Source organism: Simochromis diagramma, unplaced genomic scaffold (assembly GCF_900408965.1).
Source record: "Simochromis diagramma unplaced genomic scaffold, fSimDia1.1 OVJJ01000596.1, whole genome shotgun sequence".
In the NCBI taxonomy this organism is placed as follows: Eukaryota; Metazoa; Chordata; class Actinopteri; order Cichliformes; family Cichlidae; genus Simochromis; species Simochromis diagramma.
The window spans coordinates 16493015-16515644 of record NW_024387245.1 but is presented as its reverse complement, the minus strand read 5'-3'; the positions used below and the strand labels follow the sequence as shown (position 1 = coordinate 16515644).

At 42.7% G+C, this 22630-nt stretch overlaps 2 protein-coding genes across 2 annotated transcripts; one reads left to right on the top strand and one right to left on the bottom strand.

Annotated features, from left to right (window-relative positions):
• Positions 1 to 353: 353 nt before the first annotated feature.
• snx30 (sorting nexin family member 30) lies at positions 354 to 15320 on the bottom strand. Its single transcript, XM_040000360.1, is given in 10 exon segments — positions 354 to 3916; positions 4993 to 5145; positions 5481 to 5570; positions 7371 to 7570; positions 8836 to 8983; positions 8985 to 9026; positions 9402 to 9560; positions 9677 to 9787; positions 11406 to 11621; positions 14972 to 15320. Coding segments are annotated over 10 exon segments (1332 nt in total). The 5' UTR covers positions 15107 to 15320; the 3' UTR covers positions 354 to 3838.
• A 616-nt stretch (positions 15321 to 15936) lies between these two features.
• On the top strand, positions 15937 to 22574 carry LOC120714397 (SOSS complex subunit C-like). Its single transcript, XM_040000588.1, has 4 exons — positions 15937 to 16272; positions 20113 to 20209; positions 21208 to 21295; positions 22095 to 22574. Exons 1-4 carry the CDS (start codon positions 16248 to 16250, stop codon positions 22191 to 22193), a joined length of 309 nt encoding a protein of 102 aa, XP_039856522.1. The 5' UTR covers positions 15937 to 16247; the 3' UTR covers positions 22194 to 22574.
• Positions 22575 to 22630: the final 56 nt, after the last annotated feature.

Below are 22630 nucleotides of genomic sequence, written 5' to 3'. Positions count from 1 at the left end.
AGCATAACTGCAGTATATTTAGCTTTTTGATGACTATATATATATACACACATACATATATGAAAAGTTACAGAAGCAGAAAAATATCAAATGCATTCATTCTTTTTATTATTGGTCCAATATATCAGAAAAACCCCAATTTGTGTTAAAGATAAATTGCATCAAAAACAACATCAATGTACAAGCTTATTTATAATTACAACAAAATTGTTATTAACACCCAAATGTACAATAAGGGCTCTGAACGTAAACAGCACACAATGAGGAGGAACACAGGTTTTAAAAAAAAAAAAAAAAACCATAACAGACAAAAAAGTGATCTGAGGTTTAGACTGACTTGGTCGCTTTTATTAATCATGTGCTGAAAATCAGATCTTCTCTTCATGTGCGAATCCACGCTGCCGGGACGATGAGAGGAAGAGAGAGGCATTGGGGGCGGAGGATGTTTGGCCTGGAAATATTTGAATGAAAACTCTCCCCTCCAACAGGCTCATAACAGACGTCCCTGTTTGAGGGATTTAACCTGAATCAGCTTCATATACAGCATTTTTTGAATGTGTCTCAACTGACTTTAGACCAGTTTGTTTTCAATTTTTCGGCAAATTAAATTAGAAAGAAAAACAATTTTTTCCCCAGCAGAAGTTTCTGCCAGGGCCTTGAGCTACATATTTAGTGCAAAACAATTCAGCAGGCACATGTAGTATAATAATAATAATAATAATAATAATAATAATAATAATAATAATACTAGGGCACTGGCTAATAGAGAACATTGATCACACTAAACAGAGCTATTGTTGGAGGTTTAATGTGCATCAAAAGTAAATCTGTTTTGGTTGTGGCAGGTTTACACTGTTCGTGCACATCTCTAATCCCTTTTAAATCTTTATGCACTCATATAAATCCCAAAGATGCCCTCCAGTTTCATAAATGTGTGTCTCACATGTCAATTACTTCATTTACACCAAAGCGATGCTCTACAGATGCACCAGTGCCTAATGATAAGAAATCAAGTAACAACAACAACTCACAATCCTCAGCAGATACCAATGTTATACCTTAAACAGAACAGGAAATGTGTTTTTCAAGCTTTATTATATTTATTTGTTTTAGTTTTTTTTGTAATATTTATGCTACATTTCATCCAGTTACTTCTCAAACTGCACTCAGGGTTCAGTGAGTTTTAGCTACAAGCAAACATCAAGAAGAAACACGTAAGTCGCCTCATTTAATGTTTTTAAACCGATCTGGGGTTTTCTTTAGTATAAACAGATGTATGATCCCTTTAATTGATAAAAGCTGGCACCTGATGTGTTTGTATGAGTACAATCAATGTGGGAGCAGCTACAAATACTGCTCAATAGCACTACTAGTGGACTACTACTAGAACTTAACAGTCAAACTCTAAGGTTTGAGCTATTCAAATGCAATGGGGTTATTATAGGACAACAGTATGGGCAAAAATGATCGTAGTAAATCTTTGGATTTTCCCTTTTAGCCCTGGTGCATCCATAGGCCGCTCCACTGCAGCTGCCTCCGTCCATAAAGATACTTTTTCTTCACATTGTTGACTTCTACTAGTTACAGAGTAGCTGCTTCACTCTTTTAAAGCTTAAGGGTAAAATGTGAAAGGCAAAAGTAGATAAGGACAATAAAAAAAAGAGAGAGAACAAAATAAACCCAGTTCACTGGCAGCTGCAGACACCTCGTCAGGATGCTGCAGCGCTTGCATTTGGTTGCATGGAGGCGCAGGCTCAGTAATGTGACGGCTACTTTACTTGATTGTAACAAAATCTGAAAGCAGCTCTAGTCTGGAAATCCTGTCAGTGAAGGAGAAACTCTTAACTAACAGGAGGACAAAACGTGGTGACTGTGGAAATGTCACATGACTGAGTCTTCCTGGGCGTCATTGGTCAGGTTTTAGCTACTTTCAGAGTAAAAGGAAAGCAGAATAAGCAAGCTGCTTACTGTCTGTGCTTCAAAACCTTTTTTTCTGGGTTGGCAGTAAATAAGAAAGTTTGACATATTATGATTGCAGTGAGGGGATTTTTCCCATTCAGGAGTTGGAAAATAATAAAGGAGTGTGATGCAAAAAGTGTGCCTCACATACGTGCTGCAGGGCTCCACCTCATTATCCCATGAGTCACAGCTGAGCAGATTGCTAACAGAGCTGCACCGCAGAGGGTTTCCACGCTGTTCAGTACCTCAGTCTCAGCCCGTTTGGTTAAAACAGGCAATTTAAGAACTTTAAAGTAATGTGTTGCATCGCTCAGGGTGTCGTTTTTTTGTTTCTTTGTTTTTTGCAATGTCTCACTCTTAACATGACACAGCAGGGATTTTTCCACTAGCCCCAGAGGTTTTAGTTCCTCTGTAAGCCAGCAGCATGACCACACTGACACCTTATATTCAGGATTCATGGCTTTCTTATTTTCCATAAGGGATGGTTATGCATGCTTCGGTGCAGGGTTTTATCACTTAGGGAAGGAAATAATAATAAGTTAATTTAAAAAAAAAAAAAACTAAATCCAATGGTAAAACATTTACGTCTTCTTACCACTGGAGCCTTCACCTTATTATTATGAACCAAATGCACCGTTAACGTCACCAACTGAGGTAAGTCTTTGCTTAAAGAAGAAGGGGAAGGGTATAAATGGGAATGGTGAGAGAAAGACGGTATCAAGAGAAGCCAAAAGAGGTAGCTCACTTCTTCACTTCCCCCTCATTTCAAAAGTGTGGGAGAAAACTATTAACAGCTTGGCCACAAGGTGGAGCCGCTGTTCTCTTAAAAACTCCACCTTCCACAAACTGACCTCTCAGACAAACCTCAGCGTTCAGCTCAGACGCCCATAGAAGCTTGTTGCCATCACTTAAAAAAAAAAAAAAAAACACAAACAAACAAAAAACTTTTTGCTACCTGTAACTTAAAAATCTGAGTTATAATCTCAAAATTTCAAGTTATTTTCTCGTAAATTTGAGTTAGTGAGACCAGAGATTATAGCCCAAAATGGTGATTTATAGATGGCAAGACCTTGTTTTCTTCTGTAGGCACCTTCATCGTCATCGCTGAACACTGTTTATCTCCATTTATCTGTGAGGGTTTGTAGCAAAAAACAAAAACAAAAGCCAAGACATACTAAAGTGTCCCTTAGGGAAAACACGCAGAGGTCCCACTTGAACATTTATCACATACCACCTGATTTTTGTGGGTTATTTTTAATAACAGGTGCAGGAACGACAGGGGTGAAGTTTGTGACCTTTGGTAAAAGTATAGAGTAAAAAAAAAACAAAAAACAACAGGTGTGGTGCTTTGAGTACAAGAGAGTAAATTCCTGTTCATTCACTGTTGTATTTCCCAGAGGCTTTTACAACCTGGCAGGACAAAGAAAAAAAAAAAAAAACATCTTGAGGATGTTTTGAACACATCTGAAACAAACCTAAGATACTTCATAGGCCCACACAGCAGCAACACCTTCATGAACAGTTTTCTCAGTATGAAAATGGGAGAGCGTTGAGTAAGAGACTGCGGTTAAATAAATACAAAGCAGCGTTGGCAACCGACTGTTAACTCGAAATATAAAGTAGAAAAAGTCAAAAAAAGAAACAAAAACTATACATAGTAGGTTTCTCCTCTTTTCCTAGCTGTCCTCGAATGCACCGTATGTTTCCTCCTTAGCGGACCAAAATCTTAGAGGGAGACGACTCCCCTCATACAATCATCTCACAGGAGAACAGGGGCCCCGAGTCCAGCAGGTAAACCTGCTGCCCTGTTGGTCTTTTTCCGTGGCATGAACGAGAGAGTGTGTGTGGAGAGACGGAGAGAAAGAGATAGAGAGATGTTTCAGTTCGTCTCACTCGTTTTGTCTTCAGTCTGTTTGTCCTGGAGGAGAGTTATGAGCGACTCCCACGCTGCCTGGCACTGCGCAGGGCGGAGAAGGACGAAGAGTCGGCCGACGTGGGGAAAGAATGAGGTAAAAGGGAAAGATTGGAATTATTTAGAGGAATTCTGAGGCTGCTCTGAAAGATTTATGTTTGTAAAAGTCATGTTTTCACAGTGAGAGCTCAGAAATCTGTACAGTGATTCCACACATCTGCCACAGAGGCTGCTGAGGATCTACCAGATAATAAAAAAAAGTCAGGTGGCTCTAGCACTCACACATGAGTACAAAACAGTCTCTACGGGCTAATGAGCGAATGCACTTGAACAGTTTCAGAGAAATTTCAGGGAGGATAAGGCTAACAAACTAAATACAGAAGTCTGACATTTTTATGCATTGAAAAATAAACATACACAAGATCATGAGATCATGAGAAGAACAAATAAACAACCTTTGTAATTAAAGCACATGAAAGAAACAAGATGAGAATTTGTAGTCCATCTTCTTGAGATCATTATATTGTTAGCAAGTCTTTCACACCTTTCCTAGGCCTCATGACATCCTACAGTTGTAGTCAAGAAAACGGGGTAGGAGGTAATTATGTGGACTGACTGCACGCCTGCTCATCCTAAGCATGTGCGTTTTCCACGTAGAGAAAACCAAAAACAAGGTGAGAGTTGTGCGTAATCAGTGCAACGACGGCGACCAAGAGTTAAAGTTCATTTATAGTAATACTGAGTTGTGCTCGCATCATTAAATAATATTTCTCTAGTCTACATGAACTTTTTTTTTTAAAACTCAAATAATAAGAAACTGAAAAAACGAACCTGTTTTTTTATATCTTAAATTAAGTGCAAACTCTGTACGCATGAATAGATGGGATCACTTTGGAGAGAGGTTAGTGTTTGTCTTCTTGTCATCTGTTGACCCTTCCCCCCGACTGCTGCACATCCTTTAGCGTCTCCCTAACTGCTCCCCTCTGTTTTCAGTCTTTATGCCACTATAAAACTGGAAACACTGGTATCAGTGGGAGCGTCTCCGGTGACCTTTAAGAACAGCTCGTGTGCTGCCTGAGGCTAAAAGCTGGAGTGTTTTTACAGAAATTACACAGGCGTACCTTTTCATAATGGGTGACGTTTTTGTCGGCCATGCCGGTGAGAAGCTGCTTGAAGTCTTGTCTCTTGTTGCTCTGCCAGCGCTCCCAGTCTGCCTTCAGGTCAGCGTTGAAACACTCCATTTTGTCCTGGCATTTCTCTACCTCCGCTGGTATCTGGTATAACACAGACAACATCAGCTACAGGAGCCATAGGGGACATAATACAGGACTAATTTACAGGACAAGAATCACAGGGGGGCGAGTGGTGCAGGAGCGTTGGTGGGGATGGGGTGTGTATTAAATCCTGTGATGTTTGTATGGGCAAAAGATAAAAATGAACAACTTTATTTAACATCCGACAAATCTAACCTGGTCAGCTGAAGAATGATCTCTTAACTTGTAATTTATTAAGTTTTCAATTCTAAGAATGCCAGTGAAAAGTAAAGACGCTCCCAGAAGTGACAAATGCAGAAACGGCAGATTCAGATGAAAGGAAGGGGAAGGCTCACGGGCGTTCTGTCCTCTTGTTTGCGCAATACGGCTGCTTCTAGACGGCCTTCGTACTCCGCTTGGCTCTGGTCTCGCTTCCTTAAAACATTCTGTAAACAGACAGAGAAGGTCATACGTTTTATTTTGCACCCTTAATGTGACACTGTCCGAAGTATTTTATAAGAAAGACAACATGTGCAAACTGTTAAACTGAGACAGAGATGCTGAATCAGGAGCTTGGCGAGGACAGGACATGACACATGCTGAATCTCACACCATACTTCCTCTATTCAGGTTCAAAGGTGATGAAAGCAGTCGCTGCTCGACTGTGTGCAGGCAGAAGGACTCGCACTTTATGCTGTTCTGGGTAAATTTCTGCCCTCGCGTATTTTCCTTATGTTCTCCGCTATAAATAAATGAAACTAATCCATGGTTAAACATTACACATTTTTAAGCTTGTGCCTGCGAACCGAGCAGAACTGCCGTTTCCACTCTTTTCCATCCAAAACCTATAAATGTGTTTACAGTGGAAAACTTCAGTAGAACTTTCCTCTGCTAATTTTAGCTCAGTAAACCAGACATCTTTTTTTCTTTTTAGTTTGGAAAGAAACAGGCAAAAATATTTTAATTTCACATAACAGTTTGCTTGTTTTTGTCACTTTTTTCCTTTATATTTTTGCACATTAAGGTTTGAGACAATGACGCGGTTTTTGTAGTTTTGCCTCTCTCTGCCTGCACAGTCGAGATGTGGTTGAAGTGCAGATGTTCTGCTTTAATTCTGGTTTAACAAAATAACTGTTGAGGAATATTGCTATGTTTATACACAGACCCCACATCTCCACAGGCTCAAAACTAACTGGACAAGCTAACATCATTTTATGAGGATTGTCATGAAACCCTTTTGCAGTCAATGACCACCCAAAGCGTAGAACCTATGGACATCACAAAAAGCTGTGTTTCCCTTCCAGGCCTTTATTTTATCCTTCAGTGGGTTTTTTGCCTTCAGTAACTGAAAAGCACGCTCTGGAGTGACATCAGGTTGACTCCAGAGCGTCATTATCCATTTGTACTGTTAAACACTGTCTGATCAGTTTTGCCCCATTTTGCTGAGTGTACGGCCCTGTATGACTCCCAATTCACCCTGCTCGTCTATCAGCAGTCAGATCATCAATACACATTAGTGCCCTGGTTTCACAGGCAGCCATAACAGATGATGTTGTATGCTCCAGGTCAGGAGCTGTTTTTGTTTCACTTCCCATCATTCCATCATTCTGGTAAACGGTTCATCTATGCAAAGAAGTTTTTTGGCCAATACTAATCTGGTCCTCGTGCTCCAGAGTGTAACCAGTGGTTTGCGTCTTGTTGTAAACCCTCTTTATTTACACTCATGAAGGCATCTCTTGATTTTAGACCTTGACAATGATGTACGCACCATCTCAAGAGTGTTCTTGGCTTAGTTAGATGTTGTGAAGGGAGGTTTTCTTGGCCATGGAAATAATTCTGTCATCATCGACTTCAGTTGTTTTCTGTGCTCTTTCGGGTCTTTTGGTTTTGATGAGCTTGCCAGGGCTTTCATTCTTTTCAAGCAAGTTAAGCAACTCTCTCGCTTTGTCTTTTCAGCCTAACAATCGCTTTTTTCACTTGCATATCTCTTTGGACTTCATGTTGAGCTTTTATCTGTCATGAAATAACAAGAGAACAGGCCTCATCTGGCCATGAATGTTATCATCAGCCAATTAATTACTATGAGTTAGTATAAAATGTCCAAAAAATTCTAAACAGTTAACACTAAATTTTTGTTTAACCTACACCCGGTGACTAATTAGCAGAAATTACAACACTTTATTTTGTTCCCTTTTCTTGACACATCAAGCAGACGTTACACGTTTTTAGTGCCACCAACTCCCTACCTTCATTGATTCGATGTAGAGAATGTATTCTCTGAGCACGGGTAGAAAGTCCTGGCCCATGTTCTCGCTCATGTCCTCCAGCGCGCCGCAGCACGTCGTCACACAGCCAGCCACGCCCTCCAGAGGGCGCTGCAGCTCCTCCTCTGACCCCGCCCAACTGGCATAGACTGTACCATACTCACGTAGCTCAGTTAGATACTCTAGTCGAGAGATGGGGTGAAAGAGTTGGTTAGGTCAGATCTGACTTCTTAAAGTCAGAGTTACTGCAGAGTACTAGTGCTGGGAAATAAATCACAGCAAAGCCACAAGCATAGTTTTTTTTTTTTACACTATTGTTTTTAACTTGGATTGGATTGGATTACACTCCATCACCTCACAGGTCTTTATTATTTACAGTCATCAGTTTCCATCTTATCTCCTCTAACAAGGCCGCCGCGGACAGCCACTGGTCTACAACTTGAACAGATGGTGCCGAGCAGCACTTCACGTGGCTGGTGGCAGTTATTTACACAGTCACTTTTCATGCATGAGTTAGGCCTGCAGTTATCAACCACAAGGCCCAAAGGTCTGTGGATTCCTCTTCAAACAAACACACTCCACAGTCAATACTGCATATCAACTCATCCTAAAACTCATTGCTTGTGTCCCCGGTACAGACTGGACGATCGCACATGAAATTCAAACAGCCGATGCTACAAAATGCTACCAGCAAAATGGCCAAGAAACGTAATATAAAGAGCAAGCTCCAATGCACTATATGCACTCGTTGCTTGCTGGTGCCTAAAATACACATTTGGAAGAAGTAGCCTCGATGAAGTTCATCTGTAACCACAAGCACAGTGGTAAACATACAAATAGCTCCTCTATAGTCACTGAGGCTACGCTGCAAAGAGCACAGCACCATATGAATTTGGCTGCTTGCTGCATGTGCCTAAAATACACGAATGGGGTAAGCAACTCTAGAGAATTTAACTCTTTATCCAGCCATAGTGCTTTATACATCTAAGGGTCAGCATGGAGTTTAATATATTTGGTAAAATAAAAACATCCTATACAAACGAAAGCTTCTCTTCTGGTTTTTAGCTTCTTCTTTTTTTTTTATGATTCAGCATAATTATTTCTCCTTTTGTGGGTTTAATTTAGAATGGAAAAAAAAATAGATAAACAGTTCACCATATGTAACAGCAAAGGTGTCGGGGACTTTTGATGATGATACGAGCCTCCTACGTCTCCTACATGAGGTATTTCAGGCATGTCCAGCTAAGAGAAGACCACTGGCCAGCCAGGACACTCTGAATAGGTTATGTCTCCCTGGCTAGCCTACAAACACCTCAGATTCTCTCCAGAAAAGCTGGGCAGGTGACTGATGAAAGGCATGTAAGGGCATCTGTGCTCAGACTTCTCTGGAAAATAGATGAAGAAGGAAGAATTATCATGCTTAAATAATATTTCCTCAGCCCCTTACCTGATTGCTCTTTGAGGATCCTCTGAGCGATCCGGTCGATGGTTCCCAGTTTCTGGTTAAAGGTGTCCAGGTATTCTCCCATGGCGCAGAACTCAGGAGGTCGCACTCGCAGCTTGTAGCCTCCAGCCACGTTCTTCACAGACTCGCCCTACTTTGGATAGCAGGGCCAGACCCTGACGTTTGTTGAGGTCCTGCGAGCAACAGCATGATCTTGATATAAATAGGCAGCCACATAAGTTTCAAAAGGTTAGACAGTAAAGAAAATATGATGGTAATCGTGTCTCCTCTCCTCTTCTCAGTGGAGATCGAGTATTGGTGGCGATTAAGACCATTTGAAGGTCTTACGTCTTAAAGAGAGCAACAAAAACTTTGCTTAAAGACATTTTAAGCAAGGAAATAAGAGGTCTATATTTTGTGGTTTTATATTTTTCTGAAAGCTTACAGCTGAGGTTAAGCCTTTTGAATTTTCATTTATCACGCAACAGCACTCATGATTTTCCTTTCTTTTTGACCTATATTCATATATTAGTGGGACTGCTTTTCTTCATGGGAGACCCCCATCTCACCTTGGCAGACAGGAAAGCATTTAGATGAGGGTTGAAGGAGAGGACGGGGTGGTCTGCAACTCGTTTCAGGAACTTGTCCAGGGCCTTCATCCTCGTCTCCACAAACTCCTCGGAAAAACGATCGACCACGCCCTTCATCACAAACTTCTCTGGCAACGGCTGGAGATGGGAGGACGACGGCAGAGCGGGGACAAGACCGGAGTGCAAAAGAGAGCGTGAGAGGTTTCTAATTGGCAAGTGGCACAGCTGGTTGCAACAAAGCTCGTGTAACCTACTGGGATGAGGTGGGTCGGCTGGCTGTCCTCCAGCTTGGTCCTCAGCCAGTCAAAGTCCTGATAGCGCCGCCGAACAGAGTACTCCGGCAGGTCAAACTCTATCCGTGTTGTCTGAGGAAGAACACACACAAACATTTCAAAATTAAATTCTTCATATAAAAAAAAAAGAAGAAGAAAGAGCTAGAAAAATCCAGCATGTGACAAGGTGGTAAAGTCAAACAGGTCCATGAACGCAGCCTTTTGTTGCCGAGTAAACTTTACACCGTTTGTGAGTTATTTTGTAACAGTTTAAGTTAATTTAGAAAGAAAGAAATGGGAAAATCATTTAGTATTCACACTAGGCAGTGCATGTGTACACACACAAAAATGCACTTCCTGTCTCTCTGAACATCAAGGGTCAAAGGTTGCATGGACATGTCTCCCCACTGAATCGGTTTATGTCATTAAGCGCTGAAGAAGAAAAAAAAAAAAAAAAAAAAAAAAAAAAAAAAACAGAGGATCCACCTGCTAAACACAAGTTACAGAATCTCCCTTGTGGAATATCATTTTCCAGGAAAGGTTCATGTATCTGAGACGACCCGTTTTATCAGGATACAAGCAAATTCAGGTCTAACCGGTTCATTCCATCTCAAATAAATTGTTTAAACATTTTCTGCGCAACCACCTCTGATTTACTTGAAACCTTTATGGTTTTAAAATGTGGACATACATACATTGTGAAATTTTAGCCTCATATATCAAATATTTTTCTAAATTTTTATTTTCGGGCTTACCCTCCTTCTCGCGAAACCCGCAAAATAAATTGCACCAGGCAATCTGTCACATAATTGTCCCTTTGTTTCACTGTGGGTTCAGAATTTGGTGCCCATGCCTTTCTAACAATGGACAATGCAATAACAACAGCTTTAAAAACAAAAAACTCATATACACATAAAAGTGTAGATTTAACAGATTTAACACATGATTTCTGCTCCAGCATCCATTTCTCTCTTTGTCTGGAGGTGGCAACATTCTCTTGCCTGCTGCTGCTCCTGTGACAAAAGCTGGCAACTATAACTAATGTACATTTCTACATGACAGTATTTTTGAGATAAAACATCAGTGTGTCTGTGGCTTTAAACTGGAGGTTAACAACAGCAATCTCTTAAAACATCTCTTAAAACAGCAGAAATTAAGAGATGTGAAAACTGAATTTAGAAAAAAAAAAAAAAGGGGGCTCAGTGAATAAACAGACAAAATACACCCACTGCAATATATAAGAGTCTATGAGCTGTCACCATGTAACCTTTCACAGCTTTATCAAGAAAAGCCTGATTCCTATCTACACATCTTAAGTTGTTAAAGTGCTCTGTGGACAAAGCCCATACAAATGTGTCAAGTGTATTTTCCTCTGTTTACATCCTTGTTAGGTAGCTTCCCTACCTGTGCTGCTGCACTGCTACACAGTCATAAAAACAATGCACTGCAAGTCAAAAACACCACAGAGTATCTTTAACTTACACCTTCCTCACTGGTATGTTTTTCTAATTAAATATTCATTTTAACACTACAGCACAGGATTTTTCAGAACCTCCAGCAGCTGCATTAAAGCTCTGCGCCATCATTAAATGCAGGTGGAAGAAAAAAAAAAATACAAGAAAACACTAAATAAAAGTTTAATTAAGCAATTATTTTCTACAAAATAAAACAGAGTTTGTTCACATTATCATGACACCAGCCTGTAGCAGACCTTGGTGGAGACTCTGTAAGTGATGTAGGTCTCCATGGTGGAGACGTGTTTCTTTGGGTCGTCGACAGTGACGAAAAGGTCGTGGGTTTCTGTGTCGGCGTAGGGGTCCCGGCCATCTGAGTCCAAGTCATCGTCCAGCTGCAGCCTGTTGAACAGCACGGACGCAGAAGCCGGACTCGGCGTCTCAACCGGCGTCCCGTTGGTCAGCCCCACTTCCTGCATGTGAACAGATAACCACAACATCATGACACCAAAATTACAGATGCTGCACTCTGCAAACAAAGAGTAAAACACAGATCCCGATGCTGCCACTGCAGTTTTTTTTCCCTCTCTGTCAATGGCGCTCTTGTTAGGCCCGTGCAAACATCCTACATCTCCTACACCGTCCTAACTGAATGATGGATAATGGGAGGGAAACAAACAGCTCTGGCGTGAAATACTGAGAATTTTTTTTATCTTATCTTCAAGTAAATATATAAAAGTCACTGCTTTCCAAGGGCCTTACTTAAGAAATAATAGTTTAGAAGACTAACTAATAGGTGCTGCTAACAGTAGAGGTGCAGTCTCAGGAGTGCACTGGGCCAATATCACGCACTGTATGTTGGGAGAAAATTGATCATGAATTATTAAAGCTGTACTGGCATGGAATTGAAGTTGAGAAGATTTTAATGCTGTTCTATTATCTTTTTGTTGAGCACTTTTGGATGCATATTGCAGAAAAACACATGTATTCTTTTATTTTTATTTATTAGTCCTTTATTTATCCAGGTAAAAAAATCGAATTTCCAAGAGAGACCTGGCATCATGGCAACAAAAGTCAAAATACATGTACCACATAAGTATATAACACTTAAAACAAATACAATATCCCATACAAACATGTGAAAAATATACAATAACAGATCAAATTAAGAGCGACATTAAAAACAATCACATTGAGTAAAAGAGTTATTCTCTCGTTCCTTTAAGATGGACTTAAACTCCCCCAAGGTAACCAATTCTGATAATTTCAGTTCCTTCTCCAGATTCAGATCCAGGAAGCAGGGGCAGCATATCTAAAAGCCTTTTCCCCCAATTCTGTTCTGATTCTTGTCTAGAAACATGTAAATAAGGGGTGAAAATATCAGTGGTGCAACCAAAAACTGCACAAAGGATCATTTTTGTTAGCAGGAAACAACATAACACAAACAGTTTTATGATGGACCGCTGGAATGAGGACTTGTAATGTAACATTTGATTTTCTGTGAACTTCTGGTGACAAATCTCAGCGGCTGTCAGAGTCTTCTATGGCATCACATGAGAAAAGGAACTACTTCCGTTGTGTGAGAGGCTCATGTTCAAGCACAATTACCTTTTCTTTAAAAAGAAAAAAAAGAAAAAGAGGCTCTGTGGATAAATTTCTACTTCAATCGCTGTCAAAAGAAGTGCTTTCCCTCAGTTTGTCCACACAGTTTCTTCACACTGCTTTCACTCATTGCTGTGCACACAGGAAACACACACACGGGCGCTGATGCTGTAAATTCTCTCTTTTTTTTTTTTTAAACACTTTGGTGCTAACCTGCTTTGGTAATCACAGTTGAGATAATTGCATTGGGCTGATGTTAATAAGCAACAGGAGAGTCCAGTACGCACTGACAGTGAGGAGGAGAATAAGAAAACTGTATGTGTCTAACGGACACGGCAGGGCTGACAGATGTTTGTGACAACCAGTCCCGGCATTGTGGCCAATCAGCAGATATTTAGAGCACAGGTGTTACTAAATACATCAAGTGCCACGACAGCATGTCAGTGAGTCACCAAGCACCGAATGGAATTTAAACCTCACCATCATCAATGTAATATTTCCACCTGAGCTTTTTTTGTTATCACTAAATAACACCAGCTGCTCCTTATTAAGGACATGTTTGCATATTTTAAACACTTATGGTCACGCCTAAAATATGAACTTGCCAACTTAAAAAAATTATACATGTTTATGTTAACACAAACTACCTGTGCCTGTTTTTGCAGGTTAAAGCTGCAGCAAGTAGGACCTATGCTGCTGTGATCAGTTGTTTTGCTGTCCCAATGCCTGCAATTGTGCCACTTGTGAACTTGCTAAATTTGCTCATGCAACCACTTTCATACTCTCTCTCAGACCCCAAAGTGACACAATGTAAATCCTTGCTTTGTCCTATCAACAGCCCAGACCTCGAAATAATCAAATGAACATCAAAATCAGTAATAAAGAAAATGTGCACTTCAATTTTTATGTGACTAGCACCACTTTCATACCCCTCCCTACAGACCAACATGGGCACACGCCTGTTAGATAAATCTGTTGCATCGGTACACACACCGACAGATGCAATTGGGATTTTTAATCATAAAAGAAAGCCTCCATCTGTCATTATCTTTTTATACATATGATGTGTTATTGCACACCTGCCCACCCTCAAATTTTTTTGCCGTGGATGTTTGTGTATTTTTCAAGATTGGGCGTCCATCTCCCCCACGGACTTTGGGATCGAACCTTTGACTCATCACATTTGCGTTTGTCCACTCTACCTGAGTGAATTCTACTTCCTTTGCACTTTTTTGCTCTTTGTACTGGTCACCTGATCTGGTCTGAAACAGCCTGTGATTGTCCAAAGTCTTCCATCATTGACCAGAGTTTATGAAGCCTGAAAACAGACAGCAAGGGAGGTGCAGGAGTCCAGTTCCCTTTTGATTAGTTCCCACTCAGACCACTTGAGCTGCAGTATGCTTAATGGGTTATTGTGGTGTTTGTTTCCTACAGCTTCTTTAAGGAACTAAAAGCACCCTTAGGCATGCAATTTCGGTGTTTAACATTATACACCAGATCCTAAGAAAAATAAGATCTCTTATCTAAATAGAATGATACTAGACCTGCTCTGGAGCCTGTGGCATTTCCATTTTGCTAAAATGACTGGACAAATGGTTTGACAGGAGCCAGACCCATTTGGCCTGGGTAATCATGTACAAGGAAAAGCCACAACCATAATGATGCCAAGAAGCTTCATACTGGCAGTATTACAGCATCTCCTGTAGGCAATAATTAACCTCAGTATCAAAGTGGTTGCTACAGTTGTTACTACAGTAAACACAGCAGCAGCAGCAGAAGCAGGGAGAATAAAAGCCAAGTGATATGCTTGGATGGCCCAACTTTGTTTACTCAGCTCACCGGGGTTGAGATGGATGCCATGCCCACGTACACACATAATCCATCTTAAATAGTGAAAACACAACACTCGCGGTTTTACTTGCGAGTTTGTGTCGATTAATTTGGGCAAGATATCCAAACTAGGTGAATTTGCTGTTTCAGCACTGATTTAGTGGCAGACTCAGAGGGTTCAGCCATGTGCTCTAAAACCTCAAATGCAAACAGAAATGAGTGTTTTCCACAGTTTCCTCTTTAAACTTGCATCGGTTTTCTCCTACTTATTAACAGGGGGAATGATAAACGCTGGCGTCAGCCGTAAAACACTTTAATCAAAGAGGGGTTTTGTTTGGGTAAGCGTCCTCTTTCCAGCCCCCACCGTCGGTGAAGCCCCATCAGATCCTACCTTATCCCTTCCACCGCTGACGGTGACATCTGGCCCGGGGGAGAGCGGCTCCTCGGCGGCGGACAGCGGGTGGAGAATCTCCGTGATGGGCTTTTGCCCCGAGCTGGCCAGGCCTCTCGGAGCGCTGATACTCATTGCGTGGAAGGCGGGAAGACGTGGCCGGGTATCTAAGGAGGTAACGGCTGTCAGTTTCTCCGCGGCCGTTACGGTTCTGGAGACAAAAAAAGAGGCTTTCCCCTCCCCTCCTCCGTTCAGGGTCTCTTCAGCTGAGATGTTTCACTGGTTGCTTGACCACAACTGTCAGCTGACTCCTACTGCGCAGTTCCGGAAGTTAAACGAGAAGAACCTGGATGTAAACATGTCAGTCACGTGACAAATGACGAGGGAATCGCTGAAGATCGTCTACTAAGAAGATGTACGAACAGATTTGCAAGCAGATTTATATTTTACAGAAATACATCAAGAAACAAAACAGGTTATAGTTTACAAATGTCCCAGGAAAAAAAACACAAGAAGCTAAGTCAAAATTTTAAATTATTATATCAAAATTGCAGGTTATTGTCCTCAGATTTCAGGTTATCTCAAATTTTTAAGTTATATGCCTCAGAGTTTTGAGTTATTATGTCAGAATTCCCACTATGTCTGAAAATTTCAAGTAATGTATCTCAAAATGTCTTGTTACTATCCCAAATTCTTATTTAAATATAAAGAAATCAATTAGTTGATTATATATATATATATATTAAAAAACAAAAACTAAACAAATATCTAAATTTTTATCACTGTTTATCTTAATGATTTTATTTTTGTCTTTTATTTATTTTTTGTTTTACTTTTTTTTTTTTTATTTCTCCATCTTACTTTTATACATGTTGTTATTTTTGTAAATTGTAAATAAAGACGAAGATTTTTTGGTTGCTTTTTTAAATTTCCTGAATAAAGGCAGAGTGGGTCCTCTTTCCTTTGCAGTCTTTTGTAATTGTGAAACCGGTACACGCGTTTAAGAAACAAAAATGCGGTGAAGCACAGATACACAGTCGAGAGTTTTATCGTCTGTTACGAAGACACTTGCTGAGGTGTCCATCACCAAGTCCTCCTGTATGGTCTATTCTCTCTAACTAACTTACATTAATCACCGTTGAGGACTTTTACCGATGAGCAGTTTCCAGTAGCGTCGAAACAATCGCAGCGGGAAGGAAACACCAAGCATTTGACCGTTAATATAACCTGTTTGGAGTTTTTTGGTGTCCGCTGTTGACCTCTCCGACTCTCTGAGATGACTACTAATCCTCCAGGACAAGGTAATTCATTTGTTTTGGGTCATTTAAGTTCTTGAGAATCGGCTGCTGAATACAGGGGCGTAACTACCAGCTCTGGATACCCTGAAACAGCCCCCTCCATGAGGGAGGAATAGGGCAAGAACCTCCACGAATGGGAAGCGGATTTATCAGTTAACTTAGACCAAAACTTCTGGTCTCAGATATGCTTAAAAACCTTTTATTTAATTAGAAATCCCAGTCTTCAATTAATTCAATACAAAATACTACATAGAGTGCACTATACAGGTCATCGGATGTTCAAGATGGGCTTTACGTCTACCAACAACTGCTCACACTGTCAAACCAATACACCAGACAATTATATCCACGCTCTTTGGTTCTGTCCACCAGTTCAGAAGTTTTGGCGCGAGATATGTGAAGACTTATCAAAGTGTCTGAAATGTAACATTTCAACTTCCCCTTTAGTGTGTTTGTTGGGCATCTTAGATTATGTCACTACAGAAAAGAATATAGCCCATATGGTTTTCACTGCCCTATGCATAGCCAAGAAAACAGTCCTCATGAACTGGAAAAATAAAAATAATCTTAATTCTAACCAATATAGAAATTATCTAATAGGTTACATTAGTCTTGATACAGCCTCTGCCACCACATCAGATCAATTGCTCTGGGCTCCTTTGATCAGCTCCATCACCTAGTGGGGGTGGGGGGGTCATAGTTTGGTCCTACCTTGGTCCTACCTTCGCCGTTGTGATTGGTGTGGGGGTAGGGACAGGCTTGGGGCGTCGGGGGGTTCCCCAGAAGCGTCTTCCTTGGAGGGCTCAATCCGGGATTGCGGTCATGGCCTGTTAAGGGCTCTGTTGGCTCTTAGGTGACGGTTTCCTCGTGGCTGCGTGCAGCGGGGCTAGGGGAGGGTCTGTGCTGACGGACGTGGGTTACTGACCTGGGAGCCTGGCTGTCCCTGGGTGTGTCCAGGGCAGGCGGGGTTCTGGGGGTGCTCCGTCTCTGGGCTGGGGCCATGGCTGGGCCTTGGGGGCTTGGGTCCTGGTTGGTGTGTCGCCAGGGTTGTGGGCGTGTGGGTGTATGGGGGCTCAGCCTTGGCGCAGGGTGCCGCCGGTGCATCAAGCCACCTGGGGGGCTCTTCTACTGGTGGGGGAGGCTTTTACATCTTACAGGATGTCTCCTCTCTCCAGGAAGTGATTCTGCAGGTGGGGAGAGATATAGGAGAGGTGGAGGAAGATCTCAGCCTGGGTGTCTATTGTCTTGTGTAGTCTGGAAGATAAGTGGAAGACGGGGTGGGTGCAGTTTTCTCTGTGGTGGGGTCAGGTGGGCTGCCCCAGGCTCTGTGGGGCCGGGCGGCGCTGCTGAACTGGGCCCCCGGTCCGGATGGGCCTGGGCCCCCTTTCCCTGGTGGGTTGTAGAGTGTGGGGGTGCCTACTGGGGTCAGCAGGGGAGCTGGCCCCAGGGAGGGGCCACTCACCCCTCCCTTCCTTCCCTCCCCATCTCCAGCTGCCTCCCTCTTCCCGCTCCACCACAATCACCCACACATGCAGGGCCTTGGGGTAAAGGTGTGTCACCAGGGTGCAGGGGAGACATTTTATCTCACAACTTAGACAATCACATTACTCACACTCTCATTACACATACATATAGGATCTTGGGGGTGGGCACGATACACGGAATCCAAAAGACCATCAGGGTGTACAACCTCACCCCTGGCGTCGTTGCCCACCTCTCAATTTTAAATACATGTAGACATTGAGGGCTATCAGGAGGGGCTATGCGCTTACCTGCTGCTCTCTGGCAGGTAGCTCCATGCCCTCCTGGGTTTTAAAGGCACCTTAGAACTCACATGCATCAACACTACATAAGAGCGGGCGGAGGGAGGTTTGGAGTCTTCACACCCCCCCGTTCTCTGCAGCCTGTTGGAGCGGGGGGGCTAGGGGGAGAAGTTGGCCGTCCGACTGGGGTCTGGAATGTGGGGCCTCCCTGCTGCTGCCGAGTTGGGGCAGTCTGCTTCTCCCCACCCCAGGGAAAAGGGTAACACCACCTGGGTCTGGGTGCAGTTTCCCCCTCCAGGGGCAGGGGGACCTAGACCCGGGGCTTAGAGTACGCTTGGGGAGTGTGATTGTGTGTACAGTGTCTCTTTATGTCTGTCTCCACGTTGGGTGAGTGCTGAGTAATTGCATATGAGAGCATGAGGGTGGGAATGGATGTTTGTATCTGTGTGTGCCTGTATGTCTGTGTCCATATGTCAGGTTGGGTATCAGACGCCACCTCTCTAGGCCCTCCATGGTATGGAGGCCTATCTCCCCCCACCGCTCCCCCTGCCAGTGGCAGACGCCCTCAGACATCGGTGCGTTGGTGGTTCTTTGTGTCCGGGGATGGGCGTCCAGGTACCCACCGGCTCACTCCTGGTGGGTGCTTGTCGGAGCCTGGGGCTCGCTCGGGCTCCTTCGGGGGTGGGGTGCCCTCGACCTGGGGCTCGGTCACTCTGGCACAGCTGGCTGCGGCGGAGCTTACGGGCACGTCACTGCAACCCCCCCTGGCTTCTGCTCCGCGGCTGCTGAGCGACCCTTCATCTGGGGCTCTCCTCAGCTCTTTCTGGGACAGTGGCGCGGCTGCCCCTCTGTTGGTCTTCCTTGGTCTCTTGTGCTCTGGGGGCCTCTGGATGTCTGGAGTTTTGATCTCCTCCATACCTGCTTCATGCCCTGGAGGATGGGGCTGTGGCTCCCCACACCCTCTAGCAGATCATTACATGAAGGAACCTGTTAAATACAAGCACACTCACAGGTGTACACACGGGTGCTCACACACTGGCGATCGTGGCTCAAGAGTTAGGAGTTCGCCTTGTAATCGGAAGGTTGCCGGTTCGAGCCCCGGCTCGGACAGTCTCGGTCGTTGTGTCCTTGGGCAAGACACTTCACCCGTTGCCTATTGGTGGTGGTCAGAGGGCCCAGTGGCGCCAGTGTCCGGCAGCCTCGCCCCTGTCAGCGCGCCCCAGGGTGGCTGTGGCTAAAACGTAGCTTGCCATCACCAGTGTGTGAATGTGTGTGTGAATGGGTGGATGACTGGATATGTAAAGCGTTTTGGGGTCCTTAGGGACTATTAAAAAGCGCTATATAAATACAGGCCATTTACCATATTTAGGCCATTACACACAAACTACACCCGTTTTGGCTGCTACCTCAAAGCACACTGTGCGCTGTCGATCTTACGTGCTGCACAATAATATTTAATATTTAGTATTTACTGTTATATTCACATAGATCATCGCGATGATGTTGTTTATTATATTGCTCTCTTTTTCTTTGCTTGTTATCTCTTTTTTTCTTTCTCAACAGGTGATCCAGGTGACTGATATGTGTATTTTTTGTCTGTTTGTTTTGTTGGTTTTTGCCCTTTATCACTGCCCCTCTTCCCCGCTCTTTTTCTTTCCCTCTTTCTTTCTCCCTTTTCTTTTCTCCAGTCAAGTCTGTCCCGTGTTCAGCAAATGAAAACAAAATAAACAATAAAAGCAAAGGTGAATCAAATAGACCAATACGGCAAGGCTGGGATGGTCCATTTGGTAAAGTAAATCCATTGGGTGTCTTTCTTTGCCTTTAGACAACAATTCTGATGGCAAAAAAACCAAACGGGACAGTCAAAAAAAAACAAAAAAAAAAAACAACCTCCACGATCACAAGAATCATTTTTATTGTGTTTTCTAGTAAATCTTGCTATAAATAAGATCCTAAATAATCTTAAACACTGTTTAGCTTAATCTTTTTGGATGTTTATTCAACATTCAATTGTAATTACCCAAAAACGTGGCCATTATTAGCTGTCCCTTACTCTCTTTTTTTTTTTTTTGTAATACAGCCTTCCCAAACAAGACCCGGGTGGCTATATTGGCAGAGCTGGAAAAGGAAAGGAGGCGACTGATGCAGAGTCAGTCCATGAATACTCCTGGAGCCAGGTAGGTGTAGTATAGCATAATCCAAGTAACAGAAGGGGGGGGGGGGGTATTAAGTCTGTGTGTAAAGCTTACCTGGGACATTAGTATGTGTCATGATCTGATGTCCTCGTGTTGGCATTGGTCCTACAACATCATAATTACTGTTGCATATGGACCATCAACTACAACGGTGATGCAAAAACATGAAAGAGGTCATCCAAGGACAGGACACACGCAAGTTATGAAGGTAACTTTGGTTCTGTGAATTCCCAGACATCAAGTTGGATATGTCTCCTTGCACTGCATGCAGGTTGAGATACCATGTTATAGCCTACATCCAGTCTCTAGGAAGCTTCTTGAGCCGAGATGTTCCGAGTGACCAGCATGACTGGCAGTTTCCCGGGAATTCACAGAACCATACTTACCTCTTTCAGTTTAACTCCCACCTCCCTGCCAGTAGCATTAAACAAGATGGCTGGCTTGTACCTGCAGTGCAATAAGGAACAACAGCTGGACACTGTTGTACAGATTTCCCCTTGTGAAACACGTTTCATTGCCATCCGAGATGTGGAGAGACTCCTGACAAATGTGGCAAAGAACATCTGAGGGAACAGGTGTGCTCACCACTCCATATGCTTATTTTATTGTAAACAGTCCAGTGGGAAAGTCGATTTTTTTTGGGACACAGCTTTTCCCCTGTTGTTTCAGTTATAACATATTAAGAGATGCTCCGAGTGTGTAAAGCTCTGTGCTGCTTCAAATCCTGAAGCCTGAACTTTAATGCCCTCATTATTATGACAAGGCGCCAGTTGCCTTTTTCTTCTCTAATGTTATGACTTCACAACAATGTGACTGGACATTTGCAGTGATGGTCCTGGAACAATAATTATGATGATGTTAGAACACCAACATATAACCTGTCATTAGTCAGGCTTAAAGGGCCAAGTTCAGGCAGAACAAAAAAGACTTTGGTAATTTTCACATGCTTCCATGCCATCTTTTCCCCTTCAACACTGTAGCATCTCGCTGGCCCGGCCCAGTGTTAAGGACTTCAGGGACAATGCAGAACAGCAGCACATCGCTGCGCAGCAGAAAGCTGCCTTGCAGGTAAGACACCAGAAACGCTACTAGAAGTGCAACCACATTCAATAATAATTAAATAAACCAGCCCTGTGATTACCCCTCCTCATTATGAATCTCACAGTGATTACAAGCAATCCTACACAGCATACATTAGAAGAGCCTTTTGATAGGAGCCCAACTAATACTGGATTTATTTTTTATTTTTTTTAGGTGTAGGTGTGTGTGGGGGGAGGGGGGGGCAGTGAGGTCATTGATCCTTAATGTTCCAGTCATTTATTTTACAAGTTTACTGCTTGACTCCACATCACTGTGTCCTCAGCTGTGATTACAGTTGCAGTGATTACAGCTGGTGCTGAGCGTGTCAGAGCTAATCTGCTGGATAAACAAATGCCACATCCCACATCTGTGATCTGAAATCCCAAATATTTTTACTAAGTGCTGGTGAATTAATCATTGGTTCAGGCATGCTGTCTCAAAGCTGCCTGATAGATCTGAGGGCAGCATTTCTTGTAAATTACAGTTACAAGAAAATACCAGTAAATACCAGCTGGGTATCACTTAGCAGTGCGTATGTGCTAATGTAGATTAGAGGTTAGATTTAAAAATGAGCTGCATTTAATCCTCCTTCTATATCATTAACAGTGGGAAATAACTATGATTTGTTATCAGGCTGTCAATATAAATTCAACCTCAACAAGTTAACTGATAAAACAGAATAAATGAAAACACAGATTCTTCATGTCATGCTGGTGCTGTGATTGCGTGTTTGGGTGGCCCTCTGCTGTCAAGCCTGTAGTTAACACCTTTATTTCTTTTCTTGCAGCATGCACATGCACATTCTTCAGGCTTCTTCATCACTCAGGACTCCTCATTTGGAAACCTCATCCTCCCAGTTCTTCCACGCCTGGAGCCCGAGTCATGACGTTTTACGTCCGATCTACCTTCTGGTGTGAGAGGCGCAGCTTTGGAACAAGCTGGGCGCACACCACGTCTCTCATCTTGCACAGCTGTTTGTGATGTCGTAAATGATCTCAGGGGAGTGTTAAATGACCTCTCTTATATTTTCATGACTAGGAAAGCTGGTTGCTGATTTTAGAAGACCTGCACAAGGGATCAGAAGACTGTTCTACATGGCTGTGAAACATTGCAGTAAAGGTTATATTTCGACTGTTTTCGTTCTGCTGTGGATAATAAAAATGTTGCATACATTAAAGATGATAACAGGAGTGCTTCTGGACTCTAACACACCCACTGATGTTCTTTGAGGGTGAAAGATATCAATTTAATAAATGGAGGAAAAAACTGTTTTTTGTGGTTTATTGTAAAACAGCCATAAGAAACACATTTTTTAGAACCTGA